This window comes from Ogataea parapolymorpha, chromosome VI, assembly GCF_000187245.1.
Source record: "Ogataea parapolymorpha DL-1 chromosome VI, whole genome shotgun sequence".
In the NCBI taxonomy this organism is placed as follows: domain Eukaryota; kingdom Fungi; phylum Ascomycota; class Pichiomycetes; order Pichiales; family Pichiaceae; genus Ogataea; species Ogataea parapolymorpha.
The window spans coordinates 1,135,941-1,150,192 of record NC_027861.1 but is presented as its reverse complement, the minus strand read 5'-3'; the positions used below and the strand labels follow the sequence as shown (position 1 = coordinate 1,150,192).

At 50.9% G+C, this 14,252-nt stretch overlaps 9 protein-coding genes across 9 annotated transcripts; 3 read left to right on the top strand and 6 right to left on the bottom strand.

The window, feature by feature from the left end:
* Positions 1–4: 4 nt before the first annotated feature.
* HPODL_01781 (uncharacterized protein) lies at positions 5–2,431 on the bottom strand (the record flags this gene model as incomplete). Its single annotated transcript, XM_014078302.1, has 1 exon — positions 5–2,431. One exon carries the CDS (start codon positions 2,429–2,431, stop codon positions 5–7), a length of 2,427 nt encoding a protein of 808 aa, XP_013933777.1.
* Positions 2,432–2,548: 117 nt separating this feature from the next.
* On the top strand, positions 2,549–3,145 carry HPODL_01780 (Polyadenylate-binding protein 2; the record flags this gene model as incomplete). Its single annotated transcript, XM_014078301.1, has 1 exon — positions 2,549–3,145. The coding sequence occupies one exon, from the start codon at positions 2,549–2,551 to the stop codon at positions 3,143–3,145; it is 597 nt and encodes a 198-aa protein (XP_013933776.1).
* A 52-nt stretch (positions 3,146–3,197) lies between these two features.
* Positions 3,198–4,697, bottom strand: HPODL_01779 (uncharacterized protein; the record flags this gene model as incomplete). The annotated part of the gene is made up of 1 exon (XM_014078300.1): positions 3,198–4,697. One exon carries the CDS (start codon positions 4,695–4,697, stop codon positions 3,198–3,200), a length of 1,500 nt encoding a protein of 499 aa, XP_013933775.1.
* Positions 4,698–4,803: 106 nt separating this feature from the next.
* HPODL_01778 (uncharacterized protein) lies at positions 4,804–5,487 on the bottom strand (the record flags this gene model as incomplete). The annotated part of the gene is made up of 1 exon (XM_014078299.1): positions 4,804–5,487. The coding sequence occupies one exon, from the start codon at positions 5,485–5,487 to the stop codon at positions 4,804–4,806; it is 684 nt and encodes a 227-aa protein (XP_013933774.1).
* A 113-nt stretch (positions 5,488–5,600) lies between these two features.
* On the bottom strand, positions 5,601–7,412 carry HPODL_01777 (bdf1p; the record flags this gene model as incomplete). Its single annotated transcript, XM_014078298.1, has 1 exon — positions 5,601–7,412. One exon carries the CDS (start codon positions 7,410–7,412, stop codon positions 5,601–5,603), a length of 1,812 nt encoding a protein of 603 aa, XP_013933773.1.
* A 462-nt stretch (positions 7,413–7,874) lies between these two features.
* Positions 7,875–8,906, bottom strand: HPODL_01776 (uncharacterized protein; the record flags this gene model as incomplete). The annotated part of the gene is made up of 1 exon (XM_014078297.1): positions 7,875–8,906. The coding sequence occupies one exon, from the start codon at positions 8,904–8,906 to the stop codon at positions 7,875–7,877; it is 1,032 nt and encodes a 343-aa protein (XP_013933772.1).
* A 580-nt stretch (positions 8,907–9,486) lies between these two features.
* On the top strand, positions 9,487–11,568 carry HPODL_01775 (Iron-sulfur clusters transporter ATM1, mitochondrial; the record flags this gene model as incomplete). The annotated part of the gene is made up of 1 exon (XM_014078296.1): positions 9,487–11,568. One exon carries the CDS (start codon positions 9,487–9,489, stop codon positions 11,566–11,568), a length of 2,082 nt encoding a protein of 693 aa, XP_013933771.1.
* Positions 11,569–11,667: 99 nt separating this feature from the next.
* Positions 11,668–12,771, top strand: HPODL_01774 (tRNA-dihydrouridine(20) synthase [NAD(P)+]; the record flags this gene model as incomplete). Its single annotated transcript, XM_014078295.1, has 1 exon — positions 11,668–12,771. One exon carries the CDS (start codon positions 11,668–11,670, stop codon positions 12,769–12,771), a length of 1,104 nt encoding a protein of 367 aa, XP_013933770.1.
* A 27-nt stretch (positions 12,772–12,798) lies between these two features.
* On the bottom strand, positions 12,799–14,076 carry HPODL_01773 (uncharacterized protein; the record flags this gene model as incomplete). The annotated part of the gene is made up of 1 exon (XM_014078294.1): positions 12,799–14,076. One exon carries the CDS (start codon positions 14,074–14,076, stop codon positions 12,799–12,801), a length of 1,278 nt encoding a protein of 425 aa, XP_013933769.1.
* Between the last annotated feature and the right edge of the window lie 176 nt (positions 14,077–14,252).

Sequence of the window (14,252 nt, the reverse complement as noted above, 5' to 3'; positions counted from 1 at the left end):
ACTGTCACGACTGGTCCACGTCGATCGGTCTTGAGGACGAGTGTGTAGAGTAGTAGTTTGAGTACGACTCGGGTTCGTTGGGCGGCGGCGAGCTTGACGGCGTGTGGTTTTCGAGACGTTCGTGCGGGCGCAGCAGAGGAGCCGTTTCGCCAGATACCGGCGCCTGCTTGCCAACCGAGCACACCAGACAACACGACGCCACGATTGCCAGCAGCAGCATGCCAATCACGACGCCGATCAGCAGAGCTACAAACGGCAAGTGCAGGTGGATCGGGCCCTTCGAGCCGCTCAGCCAGTCCGGGTTGATCGACCGGTCCACGAGCAAAATGCCTGTGGTATCGAGGCTATTAATCGCGAGCCCCTGGCGCAAAATGCGTACCTCGCGGTCGTTGCCCTCGCGTACGCGCAACATCGAGATGCCCGACGTGAGCTCGCGACACGAGAGGTGCACATTCTCCAGCAGCGTCGGGATGGTGTCATTGCACTCGATAATTTTTTCCATGCCTCCCGCAGGCAGAATGTGCAACCGAGCGAATTTTTCGAGTCTGGCGAGGTTGGGCAGCTCTGACGTGAAGTTCTCCAGTCTCATCGAGCGCGAGCTCGGCACAATGAACGAATAATCCTCGTAGAGAAGATGATCAAGCCGCAGGAGTTTAAGCACCTTGAGGAACTCCTCGCCATCGACGGTAGAAAGCAGCTCTGGCACGCCGATCTGCACTGTGGCAGGGAACACGAGACTGCCTATTGGATGGGCCACTCCTTTGTCAAAAAGCACTTCAGACTCAATGGACACATCCACTGCCGTACCGTTTATGTAGAGTGTATCTGAATCTGTCTCCACCTCAAGCGGTTTGTCCAGCAACGTAGTCAGGGTAGCTGGGCCCTGGAAGTCGTCGTAGATCAGGCCATTGACCACAAGGTTTCCCAGAATCTCCAGCATGACGTCGCGGTTCGCATAGAGATAGTCCAGCACGAGATCAAGGTCCCGCCACGCGTCTGCGTTCGGAAGAAAAACCGTGTATCCCAGACCGCCATTGTTGTGGAATTTGAGCAGGCCAAAGTCGTGGAACAGCTTGATGCTCTTGGCGCACCGCAAAAACGGCGAGACGGCGTGCTGAAACGGAAGCGGCAGCGAGAGGTCCTCGTCGACGTAGTATATGTATGTGTTGCCGACGGGGATTTTGGGAGATGTGACAAAGACGTTGTTGTTAAGAGACACTTGGTCGCCGCGTTTTATGACCTTGAGCTTCTGGCAGTGGCCCAAGACTGAGCTGGAGCAGTACTTTGTGGTGAGCAGCTCGTCGTGCTCAAAATCGTTCTTGCCGTCGACGAAATGGTACAGCAGCGAGCTTTTCGATTCCGTCGACTCGGTACTCTCTGTCACAAAAATCGTCTGGTTGACATCACGGTCGTCGATGAGACTGGAGAGTTTATGGAAGTCCAGCTGGTCCACCACAGATGCAAGACCCAGTCCCAGAAGGTACTTGCGCGGAGTGAAGACGGGAATAGAGTCTTCTAGGAGAATCGAATCGTACAGGTGAACAATGCCGTCGGAAAGCAGGTAATTCGCAAACGTGGAGCTTGTATTCTGCACTTTGATGTTGCTTCCTTCTGAGTCGGAAGAAAGACGGATTTTTTGGTTGGCCAGAGTTCTAATGGTGACTGGTTCTAGCTGGCCTCCCCAGATGCCAGCAACAGCGTGCGACTCAAGAAGCCTGATCTTATCTTCCAAACCTTCGTTTGTGTTTAGGTAGTTTAGCTCAATCTCATTAAGGCCCACGCTGGCGTCGGAGGGGACCAAAAAGGTGACATTGGTGATTTTCCTAGTGGCACAAAAATCGTTATCGGAAAATAATCGTCCTATGATCTGGTACTGTGCGAAAACAGGATCAGCGTGCGCAATGTCTGCGAAAAACTCACACGCAGACTTGTGGGGCTCCAAAAACGAGGAGATGCCAAAAACAGCCGAGTTGCTCGACCTCACATCATACTGCTCGGTGACGATCGCGTTATCAGCCAGAAACAAGTCGTCTCTATTGTCGAGCAGGATTGGCTGCTGAACGCCTTCGGCCACCAACGATGTGTTGACAAGCAGTGTCCGGTACACTCCCAAACCGCACACGTCGTTAGCGTCCACTGGCTGATCGATCATATGTCGTGAGACGTCGTTTTTAAAGAGGTTCAGGTACAATTTGTCCTCGGCGAAGGCTAGATTCAATGGAGCGAGAAAAGTGACATTCTCCAGCTCGTTGATGTAATCGACCAGGTCGCTGCGCTGCAGACTGAGCAGGATTTTGCTGAAGTTGGCGTTGCTCGAGAGAACGTCTATAATGGTAGTAGTGGGAGGTATGTCATCGTCGGGGCTGTCATTGCACGTCCCTGAGGTTAACAAAAGCCCCAGAATCAATATTCTAGAGAGCAGATCCCACATGGCTGACACGGGGCCGGGATATAGCAAAGCACGATAACAAAGAGGTTGCTAATTAATTAAATAGACAGAATTAACAAAAGACTCCCTGCACCGTCAAAATATCGAAAAAAAAAAAATATGTCTGAGCCAAGCATGTCGCAGAATGAGCCATCTAATGGCGGCGAAATCACACAGCAGACGGAGGAGGAACGGCTGGCGGCATTGAAGGCAAAAGTCCAAGAGATGGAGCAGGAGACTGCGAAATTGCGCGAGCTCCAGCAGCAGATAAGCGAGGAGGGTGCAGACCCTAACGTGTCGATGGAGGACGCGGACTCGCATCTGGACTTTGCAGAGCGCGAGGCAATCGACTCGCGCTCGATATACGTGGGCAGTGTGGACTACGCGGCGACGCCAGAGGAGCTCCACAGCCATTTCCAGGACGTTGGCAGTATCAATAGAATCACGATCCTCACAGATAAATATACAGGCAACCCGAAAGGGTTTGCGTACATTGAGTTTTCGGAGCCTGCACTAGTGCAAAAGGCGATCGATGAGAAGAACAGGTCGCTTTTCAGAGGCCGAGAGCTCAAGATCAGCCCCAAGAGAACAAATCTGCCAGGAATGGGCAGCAAAGGCAGAGGCCGCGGGCGAGGCGGGCCCAGAGGCAGAGGCGCGTTCAGAGGTAGAGGCAGAGGGTTCCGGGCCAGGGGCAGGGGCGGTTTCAGACCTTATTAAGATGTAAAACAGTGTACAGTACAGTGACCTTTATTAGCGTATCTATATATATCTATAATTTGCCACGATTAATTGCCTTGATGATTTTTTCCGTTTCCCTGATAGCCGTCATCCATGCGCCGTGCGCGCACCCGTTTCCTTCCTCAATTAATGCCTCACCCACAAACCTGACTCTGCCCTTGCCATCGAAAACGTCCTTGGCCTCGGTGAACGCGTCGATCGCCTCGTCGATCAGGTCGCCGACCGCACAACCCAGATACGAGCCTCTGGCGAACGGGTCGGCCGACCAGTTGGACGTGACCACGTTGGTGGGCCGCGGGATGCACGAATCCGGCAGGTTGGCAATGTTGGCGAGCGCCGGTCTGAACACGGGCCAGAAGTCGTCGATTTCGTGCGACTCGATGTATCTGGTTAGTGGACTCGACGTGAGCGCGAGCAACACCGGTCTTCCGGTGCCTCTGTAGACGTTGAGGAACAGGATTGGCTGCGTCCACGGTTTAGGCGAGTTTTCCAAGACTGGGTCTTGCTTGAGGTCCTCGAATTTGGTGTCCGTGTTGGCCTCGATGCACTTGGTGATCTCATGGTCGAACTCCGGGATACAGAAAAACCTGTCGGCGTCGGTTGGCCAGAACACGTGATCGAACTCGAAGAACACCTTGCCGAGTTGCGAGTACGTGATTCCCTGGAGCTTATTAGTGAGCGAGAGCGGCAATGGCGGATTCCATTCGATATGGCCCTGTTCTTTTTTGTCTTCCAACTGGAGCACGCTTAAAGGCACGGAGCAGACCAGATATTCGCAGAAAAACGTCTCGATCTTGCCGTTGTAGTCCCTCGTGTGGACGGCGATCTCCTTGGTGCGGTCGTTGAACTCGATCTTGAACACCACCTTCTGCAGCAAAATCTGCGATCCGACCAAGTCGCGACGGCCCATGATCTCGTACAGCTCCTCAAGCTCGTTGTCGTAAACGGTGCGGTAGCCGTTGGTCACCATGGCGTCGCGGCCCTGGTGGTTGTCGCCTGCAATGAGCCGCGCACTCAGCATGTTCCACGACGACCCGATCCACATCTCGTAATATCTGAGCAGCTGCGGAGCAAGCTTGATCTGGCACTCAGTCAGAGTGTTCTTTTTGTCCTTGAGGTATCTAAGCGCGGCGTTTTTGACGCTCATATCGTCGGATTGGGCCATCTGGGCACACACGTACTGCAAATAGTCGGACATCTCGTCGACAACAGGCCGGATTTTGTAGTTGTCGTCGACAAGTCCGATATCCTTATCGTGGACATTCAGCCTGCCGTTGTCGAAATAGATCTCGACATTGCCCTTCTCCAACGATTTCTTCAAAAGTGGGTTGTACAGACAATCATGGAACCAGGATGCTCCCAGATCAACCTTAAGCCCCGACTCGGTGGTGACGGTGTGGAGACGTCCTCCAAGTCTGTCGCGGGCCTCGAGCATCAGCGTGTCGATTCCGTTCTTGCTGAGCTCGATACACGATTTGAGGCCCGAGATGCCGGCGCCTATCACGATGGCCGTGTGTTTGTTGTTTGTCATGGCGAAATTACTCAAATATTCCAAAGAAAGTTGGTCTTTTAAATAAATCGTACAAAATCGGCCGATAAGTTTTTTTTCCAGCTACATAATCGCATGAACAATGAATTTATCCGAAACCAGCCCATTCAACAGAGAAGCATACGGTTCTGGTTTCCCGATTCAACACCTGCAAAGCCGTTTTTTTTCGAGTCCCAGGACCCTTTTCTCCGGCCAGTAGCCACATCTTTTTCGTCCCGGTAGCCAGTCGGCCGCCCTTCACCAGCTGCACCAGGTCCAGCCTGTCGCTGTAGAAATCTTTGGTATTTATGATGAAATGCGAGTGGTATAGCAGCGGGTCGCCGGGATACGACACGAACTTGCCGCCAAACCGCAGTCCAGGAAGCGTAAAATGGCCTTTTTCCTTCACCGTCTTGAAAATGCAGTATGTCCGATAAAGCTCGTCAAGATCCCGTCTTTGTCCAGACACGTACTTTGTGAGGACAAGCTCCTGATCCGGCATCGGAGCTGATTCCGCTGCGTCGGGCGTCTGAAAAAATGAATCATCGCGGCTTTCCAAACTAGTGCCCGGCCCAAGCGGCGAAACAAATTCAACGGCCTCGTGCTCGTAAAGATACAGCACTTCCTCGACAGATAGCCGCAAAGGAACACCCAGCAACAAGCTCTGCTGCGGGGCGCTGGGAAGAGTTCCTGTGAGCACACCCGCGATGCCGTGCTCCTTGCGCAAGATGACACAGTCAGACGGATCGAAGACCAGTGCCGTGCCCCCAATGACAGACACCCTAATCGTCATGTCATCAAAAAATAAAAGTTTTGGTCTGAAAAAATAAATGCACTGCCCTAATACACCGTAATAATTTACACTACATATCGAAATATACACGACGGAAAATATTCCCGTCCAAATCACTCCTCTTCGGAGCTCTCGTCCTCATCGTCGTCATCGTCCTCGTCGGAGCTCTCGTCCGCCTCGGCGTTCTCGAACTGCGCGAGCTTCTTCTTCAAACTCTCAATCTTCTTTTCCTCGCTATTACCACCCTTCTTCTTCTTGCGCTGGGATTTGGAACTCTTGCCCTTGACAATGTAGTTGTACAGTTTCAACAAGGTCTCGTTGTTCAGCTGATCCATGTCCAACTCGATCTCCTCGTCGTCAGCAAGATCTGGAATACCCTCCTTGATGATAGCAATCACGTTCTTCAGCATCTTTTCGTTGATAGATCCCATGGCCTCGCTGATCTCTTTCTTCATCTCATAAGTCACATGCGTAGGATAAATACCGTTAGGCTGCGAAACTGACTCCTTTCTCTTCTTGGTGCCCTTCTTGGTGCCCTTCTTATTCTTGCGCTTCTTCAACCACTCTTTCCTCATCTGCTCGTACTTCTCCTGTCTCATCTTCTTGAGGTCCTGGGTCATACGCTCAATGTTGGCCACCAAAAACTCGATCGTTGGGTCCGTGATCGAGTCGATGTCCACGTTAAAGTCGTCGTCGTCGTCGTAGTCCGAGTCGAAATCAGAAATATTTGCAGGAGACACCGGAGTCGTCGGACGATTTGCCCACTTCTCATTAAATACACTCTCCAGTCTGTGCCCCATGATGTTCACGGCCGTTCCCTCAGGGTTAAACAGGTAGCAATTATGGAAAACCAGTCTCACGTCCTTCTCAAACTCATCAGCGTTCTCATACTCGCCGTTCTGCAACTTGCTGTGAATAGTTCCCAAATCCATAGGCTCCTTCACAACATCGAAATAAGTTGGACAATCAAGAGCCACAGGATCAACGGGGGCCAAAAACGGATACGAAATCGAATCGTACTTCTTCGACATCAGCTCCTTGATCACCTGCTGACAGAACCGTAGTTCGGCCTGGAATTTCTTCTTTCTTGGCCGAATGTCGTATGGCATGTCCTTAGGCTTTGGCGGATGAATCTCCCGCTTGGGTCTCCCGTTGTCCAACGCGCTGTCTCTTCTGAGTTGCGGGACTTCCAATCCCGCATTGGTCTTTCTTCTGGTACCCTTCGTGGCGGAAACTTGCATTCCCGGTGGCAAATCCTTGGGTGGCATATTAAGCATGTGTTTCTCGAAGCTTGCCTGTATATTTCTGGCCATCTGGGAAATCGCAGAGTCCTTACCGTTGAACGTGATACAGTTGTCCACCATCAAGTTGAAATCTTCCATGACCTGCTCCGGCGTCTCGTAGGCGTCCACATTCAATTTTCTCTCGATCGTCGACAAATCCATTGGCCGTTTGATAAAATTATAGTAAAATGGGATGTTGAGCTTAACTGTGTCGACCGGCGTCAAGAACGGACCAGCATCCTTCAGTCGCCGCACGGCCTTTATAGAGGTGATGGCATGCTTCTTCTGATGTGCTGGTAACGGATGCTCGGGAAGGTTGTTCATATCAGGCTCCGGAGGAGGTTTGGGAGCAGGCTCCATGTTGGCAGGAACAAGCGCAGGAGCCCCAGTGTCTGGAGTGGCTTCCACCTTGGGCTGTTCAGGCTGCTGTTCGGGAGCCCCAGTAGTAGCAGTCTGATCGGGCTGTGCAGTCTGTGTAGGTTGCTCATCTGCGTCCAGTTTCTGCTTCTTCACGTCGGAGCCGTCTGGAGACTCCGGATCAAGGGCGTGTTTTCCCGAGACCTCCAGCTCAGGCTTGCCATTAACCGGGATGTCAGAAATAGAAGAAGTCTGTATGGAAGCACTGGGTTCTTCTAATGACATCACCACTAAACAATTAACTGCACTTATCTAGATTGGCAGAAAAAGAAAATTTTGTGAAACACGGCCGCGAATGAATAATCGGGGGATCGCGACATTTAAATAGCAGAAATTTTTTTTTCGCCAACGAGACAAAATTTGGCCAAATGAAAAAAGTTCCAAGGTATCTTTTGTGTAGCGCACGACCACAATTCTCGCTGGGAGGAACGCCACTGGGGGGGGTAAACAAAGCCTGTAAACAATAATACTTTTTATTTGAGCTTGAGTATAACAAAAAACAATGAAGGTCGCACGCCCGCGACCGAACCCCTATACAACCTCTTGTACTGCTCGTGTTGTTTAGCAGGGTGCGGTATTTAAGCAGAATTGAAACATTTTCCGCGAGTATGTTGATTATGTCATGCAGAGGTTTTCCTGCTACCACGGGAGCTCACCGTGGACAGCGTTACAATCTATCTGCAACTTTTAGAAAGGGGATGCCTGCGGATGTCGCCGTTTGAGCTCTCTGTCGCCGCGTTTCCAAGCCCGGAGCTCCCGCATGTTTAGTTCGCCGAAACAAGAGTCCGTGCAGTTTTGGAGCATATTATTTACTTCTCTTTGGTGGAGCTTGAAGATCTCGTTTAATCCCAGCACGCTGCCGGCGGACAGGGGCTTCCAATTGATGTCGTCGCCCACCTTGCGTCTCTTGTTGGAGAGTTCCACGGTCTGATCGAAAGAGTTTGGAGTCTGGTGTAATTCCGCCACCAGATCGTAATCGTTCAAGAGATAATTCATCAATTTTTGCGAGGTTTTTTCTAGCTGCTTTACAGTCTGGACAAAAGGCACAGTGAAAGCTGGCGGAGCGTTCTCTTCACACGGCACAGGGAGGAACTTGTTGACATTAGACCAATATTCCGCGTCGAACATGCAGGAGTCGGACCGTTCCTTCATTGTGACCTTCGGAAAAGCAGGGCCCTGATTTTTAGCTCCGAAGACCGGTTCGGAAACTGTTCGCTTGTGCCACGGGCGATCATGCGGGTCAGTTGGAGCGAATGACATAGAGTGGCGGGGTTCGGAGACAAACGATGGGCTTTTGAACTCCGGCAGGTCTTGGTGGTATTTCATTGCTGGCTGTTCGGTTATGGGCTCGTCAATCCACAGGACAGGCTGTTTAAGGGAATCCAAAGAGACGGTTGACTTCGAATACGGCACATGGGCAACGTTGAGAGGCTCGGTGAACCGCGGAGGACAAACTTCTTCCTCGTGGTTGAGGAGGTGGTAATTGTGGTCGTGGTAGACCTCGTGGACGGGGGAGTGGTTTCTAGTGAGGGCTGCCTCATTTTCAGATTGGGTCTCCTTGACGATCAGTAGCGGGTTGATGGAGTGTTGGGCCGCGGAGTGCGGGTCGTACGTGGTCCAGGCCGGGTGAGCGATGGTGGCAGATTGGTCTGGGGGCATCTTGGGCCAATAGTATGCGGCGAAGCCGTCGTGGGATGATAGCTCTGGATTAAACTCCATGATTCATAGCAGCGAAACAGGATAAGAACGAAGTTTGGTTGGTCGGGCCTGATTATAGTATAATTCTGGGAGAATTGCAATAAGCATATTTTTCTGTAGATATGTCATTTTGGGTTCGGGGTTCTCCATGATAAGCTGCATGTGTGCGACTATTGAAATAACCGAAAGTGGGTGCCATAATAACTCAAACAATCCACCGCCACTTCGGTAGACGCTGTCATGGCTTGATCAAGGAAACTCCAACAATAACCCTGCTGTCATCAAGCGACTTTTTAGTGCAGATAGTCTGCCACCTGCATGCATCTGTAGCAAGATTGAAGCTATACGTCGGTAAGCCCCGTAAATCGACAGCCTTGCATGTGGCTAAAATATTGGCGTGCGTCTCGTATTGTCGCTGGGCTCTTACAACAAGGCTAGAAGCTAACGCAACAATACCGGTTCCGGAAATAAAGATTCTGGCTCGAGCAGCGGCATAGAATTTAGTTTGCTGCCTGCTGCAGACGACGGCGTCGCGTCGACTTTCGCAGGAACCAAAATTTCTTTGATTCCAAAATAAATATATCCCTTATACCACAAACGAATGCTGCTAAACACCGGGCTCTGCGTCCGGCACGCGTCCAGACCACAGCTGTGGAGATCTGCCAGGCTCGCTCTATTTTCGAAGCGGCCACTGGCTCTTGTCGCCGCGTCGGCCCGTCCGCAATCTCCCATCCGAGATGTGCGAGCCACACCTCTACAATGGCACTCTGTTAAGTGGTTCCACTTGTCGCGGACGTCCCTCCAGGAGAAAAAACCGTCTCCCGCCGTGCTTAAGGAGGAGCGCCACTCGCAGATCCGCATCCTCAAAGACTTGCTCTCGTACATCTGGCCCAGAAACAACCCGTGGGCCAAGTTCCGGGTGGTGGTGGCATTGGGTATGTTGATCGCGGCCAAAGTACTCAACGTGCAGGTGCCGTTCTTTTTCAAGTCGATCATTGACTCGATGAACATCGATTGGGTGTCGCAAGCTGGGCTTCTGACCACCTCGATTGGAGCCATCATCCTGGCGTACGGTGTGACCCGTTTCGGAGCCGTGCTGTTTGGCGAGCTCAGAAATGCCATTTTTGCCAGAGTCGCCCAGAACGCCATCATGAAGGTGGCGCACAACACGTTTGTCCATCTGCTCAACCTGGACCTCAATTTCCATCTTGCAAGACAGACAGGCGGCCTCACACGAGCCATCGACAGAGGAACCAAAGGCATCTCGTACGTGCTCACGGCGATGGTGTTCCACATTTTGCCAATCACGTTTGAGATCTCCGTTGTTTGCGGTATCCTCACATACAACTACGGCGCCTCGTTTGCTGCCGTCACGCTGATGACCATGCTGGCGTACTCGATTTTCACCATAAGAACCACCGCGTGGCGAACCGGGTTCCGCAGACAGGCTAACAAGGCCGATCAGAAGGCTGCCAGCGTGGCTCTCGACTCGCTGATCAACTACGAGTCGGTCAAATATTTCAACAACGAGGGCTTCCAGTCGCAGAAGTACGACTCTGCGCTCAACAACTACAAAAACGCGTCGGTCAAGGTGGCCACGTCGCTGGCGTTTTTGAACTCCGGCCAGAATCTCATTTTCACGACCGCGCTGACCGCAATGATGTACATGGCCTGTCAAGGTGTGGCTGCGGGCTCCTTGACCGTTGGTGACCTGGTGCTGATCAACCAGCTCGTGTTCCAGCTGTCCGTGCCGCTCAATTTTCTAGGATCCGTGTATCGCGAGCTGAAACAGTCGCTGCTTGACATGGAGTCGCTGTTCAATCTTCAGAAGGTGGACGTGAAAATTAAGTCCAAGCCCAACGCTCCTCCGTTGGAGCTCAAGGGAGGAGAAATCAAATTTGAAAATGTCACCTTTGGCTACCATCCAGACCGGCCAATTTTGAAAAACTGCTCGTTCACGATTCCCGCGGGCCAGAAGGTGGCCATTGTTGGTCCGTCTGGAAGCGGAAAATCAACAATTCTCAGATTGGTGTTTCGGTTCTACGACGTCACGAGCGGAAGAATTTTAATCGATGGCCAGGACATCAGAGACGTTGACCTGGACAACTTGCGCAGACACATCGGCGTGGTTCCGCAGGACACCCCGCTTTTCAATGACACTATTTTGGAGAACCTCAGATACGGAAATTTGGCTGCCACCGACGAGGAAGTGGACGCGGTGATCAAAAAGGTCAAGCTGGACACCCTGGTGCACGACATGCCTGATGGCGTTCGCACGATCGTTGGAGAGCGTGGAATGATGATCTCCGGTGGAGAAAAACAAAGACTGGCGATCGGCAGACTGCTGCTGAAAGATGCTCCAATTACGTTCTTTGACGAGGCAACGTCTGCCCTGGACACGCACACCGAGCAGGCTTTGCTGAAGACCATCCGGACTGTTTTCAAGGAAAGCAATAAGACCAATGTCAGTATTGCTCATCGTCTAAGAACAATTGCCGATGCCGACAAGATCATTGTTCTTCGCAACGGAGAAGTTCTGGAGGAAGGTACTCACTACGAGCTTCTGGGACGCAAGCAGTCACTCTACAAGGAGTTGTGGAATATTCAGGAAAACCTGAATTTGGAAGAAGAGCTTGCTGAGGAAGACAAGAAGGAGGAGGCTAAGATAGAAGGAAAAGCATGAACTAACGTATTCTAGTTTACTAACTGAAAAATAATGTAGAAAAAATAAGTGCAATAAAATATAATAAGCTGGAAAAAAAAAAAAATTAAAAAAATAGTCATGGTCGACTACCGCGCAAAGCTCGTTCTAGCCCCGATGGTCCGCATAGGCGAGCTGCCAACCCGTCTTCTGGCTCTCAAATATGGTGCGGATCTTGTTTGGGGACCAGAAATCATTGACAAACGGCTCGTTCGCGCTGAACGGGTCTACAATCCAATTCTTAATACAGTTGACTTTATTCAAAAAGATGGCAACAAGAAGGTGCCAGGAACCACAGACCTTGTTTTCAGAACGTACAGAAAGCTGGAGCAGGGCAAGCTAATTTTCCAGCTCGGCACCGCAAGCCCAGAACTAGCTGTCCAGGCTGCCAAGATCGTGGCCGCCGACGTCGACGGCATAGACATCAACGCAGGTTGTCCGAAACACTTTTCTGTTCATTCGGGAATGGGGGCAGCTTTGCTTAAAACTCCAGACGTTCTATGCTCTATATTGTCGTCTCTCGTGGAGCAAGTTGGTAAACCTTTCCAAAAACCAATAAGCGTCAAGATCAGACTCTTACCAGAACAAGAGCAGACCCTGGATCTTGTGCGCAAATTGGTCAAGACAGGAATCGCAAATCTAACTGTTCATTGCCGGACGCGAGAAATGAGGAATGGCCAGCCCCCAATCAGAGACTACATTGACAAAATCAAAGAGATCTGTGATGAGGCAGACGTGAGCTTGATAATCAACGGCGGGATCAAGAGCTACCAGGAGTTCAAGGAGATGCAGGAAAAGTACGGAAGCGATATCAGCTGCATGATTGCTTCCAAGGCAGAGACCAATCCAACTGTGTTCAATCCTGAAGGACCGCTTCCATGGCCTAAGCTTGCCAAAGAGTATGTCAGATTTGCACAGCAATTCAATAACTCACGAACGAACTCGAAGTACTGCCTTGCAGTCATGATGCCAAACACCCGGGGGAAGAACGTGATATGCAGGCTTGTGAGTCAGGCTAAGGAGAACGATGAAATCTATGACGCTGTGCTCAACAAGATGGATGACGAGGGTAAGTACATTGGAGAAGAGATCCAGGACAATGGCGCAAAGGTCGAAGATAGACAAGAGTTGAAGCGCAAGCTGGATTTGGAAGAGGCAGAAAACCTCAAGCGCATAAGAGTGTAGATTAATACATTATTCCATTGACGATTTTCACGTAGTTTTGTTGGCGTTCCTGTAAACCTGCAACGCTTTGTATGCTCTTCCCATGTCCTGTGGGGCAGATCCGGTGAGGCGTTGGTAGAGCGTCTCGAACCGCTGCTGTTGTTCCTTCATGCTAAAAGCAAGACCGCCCAAGATGCTTGGCAGTCCTGAAGAGTTGAGGAATTGGCTTTGTGTTTCTATCATTGTCTTTAGCCCCTGTGACTCAAACAGACGGCTAAGTCCCAAAAAGTCAACGTCCACAGAGAGGTCGATTTTGCCAGGCTCCGAAAACGGGTCCACAAATTTATGGTCCTTGATGCCACGCAGAGAATTTATTGGGATTGTATCTTTTGGGCCGTAGTCTATGATTAGTGCTCCACCCACGTCGCCTGAGTTGATGATTTTGGCAAATTGCGACGCATACATGTGGGCATCCGCTGAAATCTCCACGTTGGCCCCGACGGCCAATTTATTATAGCGTTCGTTGGTTGCTGGAATGAACGACCCGGGGGTGGCATGGGGGGCTACCACGAGCCCAAATTTGCCTGGTCTGCCTGCTTCTGGCTCTCGCACATCTACCAAGTACTCTCGCCATCCGTGTTTGGTCTTGATGTATCGGTCGATGGGCAGGGCGTCGAAGAATTCGTGAGCAACGACAAAGTTCATGTACTTGGAGTCCAGATCTAGCTCGACAAGGTCGTTTTTCTGCCATGTAATCGGCTGCCCCCATTCTGTGATACTTTCGAAGTTGTAATCGTCGACCTGTTCGAGCTTCTGAGACTTGCACAGCAGTTTGTGCTGCTCCCTGATGAGAATATCAGACTTTTCCACCATGACAATCTCCACAGGGTTATCTATTATATACTGCTTGAAAACCATGGCCAGTCCCCTCATCATAGAACCCTTGCCCGGGCCAAACTCAATTACGCGGAAAATCTTGTCCTTGACCTTGAAATCAGGATTGTGTCGACTCTGGTATTGCAACTGGGCGAGAAACATTCGCACAAAGGCCAGCCCGCAGGTCATCCCATACGCCACAGACATCTCTGGCGCGGTAATGAAGTCGCCGCTATTTTTATCCAAAGGGTCTTTGTGTATGTAATAGCCGTGTTCAGGGTGGGTGAGACATGTCCTCATGAACTTTGACAGGCTGATGGGTCCAATGGTTTTGATGGTGTCCTCTATGATCGGTTCAAGAGGCGTGGGTCCAGAGACTGTGGCTGTAAATCGTCTTCCAGCCAAACGTAGCAATCGGCAGACCGCTATGTGTCTGGCTCTTGTAAACATGGCCCTAAAACGTATCCCCTCAAATATTATATTTTATTTTTATCACCTTTGCACCGTCCTCCGAACCCGAATTCACCGGGGTAGCTAGCTACTATAAAAAGACACCTTTGTCTCGCGCTGTAAAAATTTTATTAGGGACCCAAAATAGTGGTACCATAAACAAACGGCTAGATTCA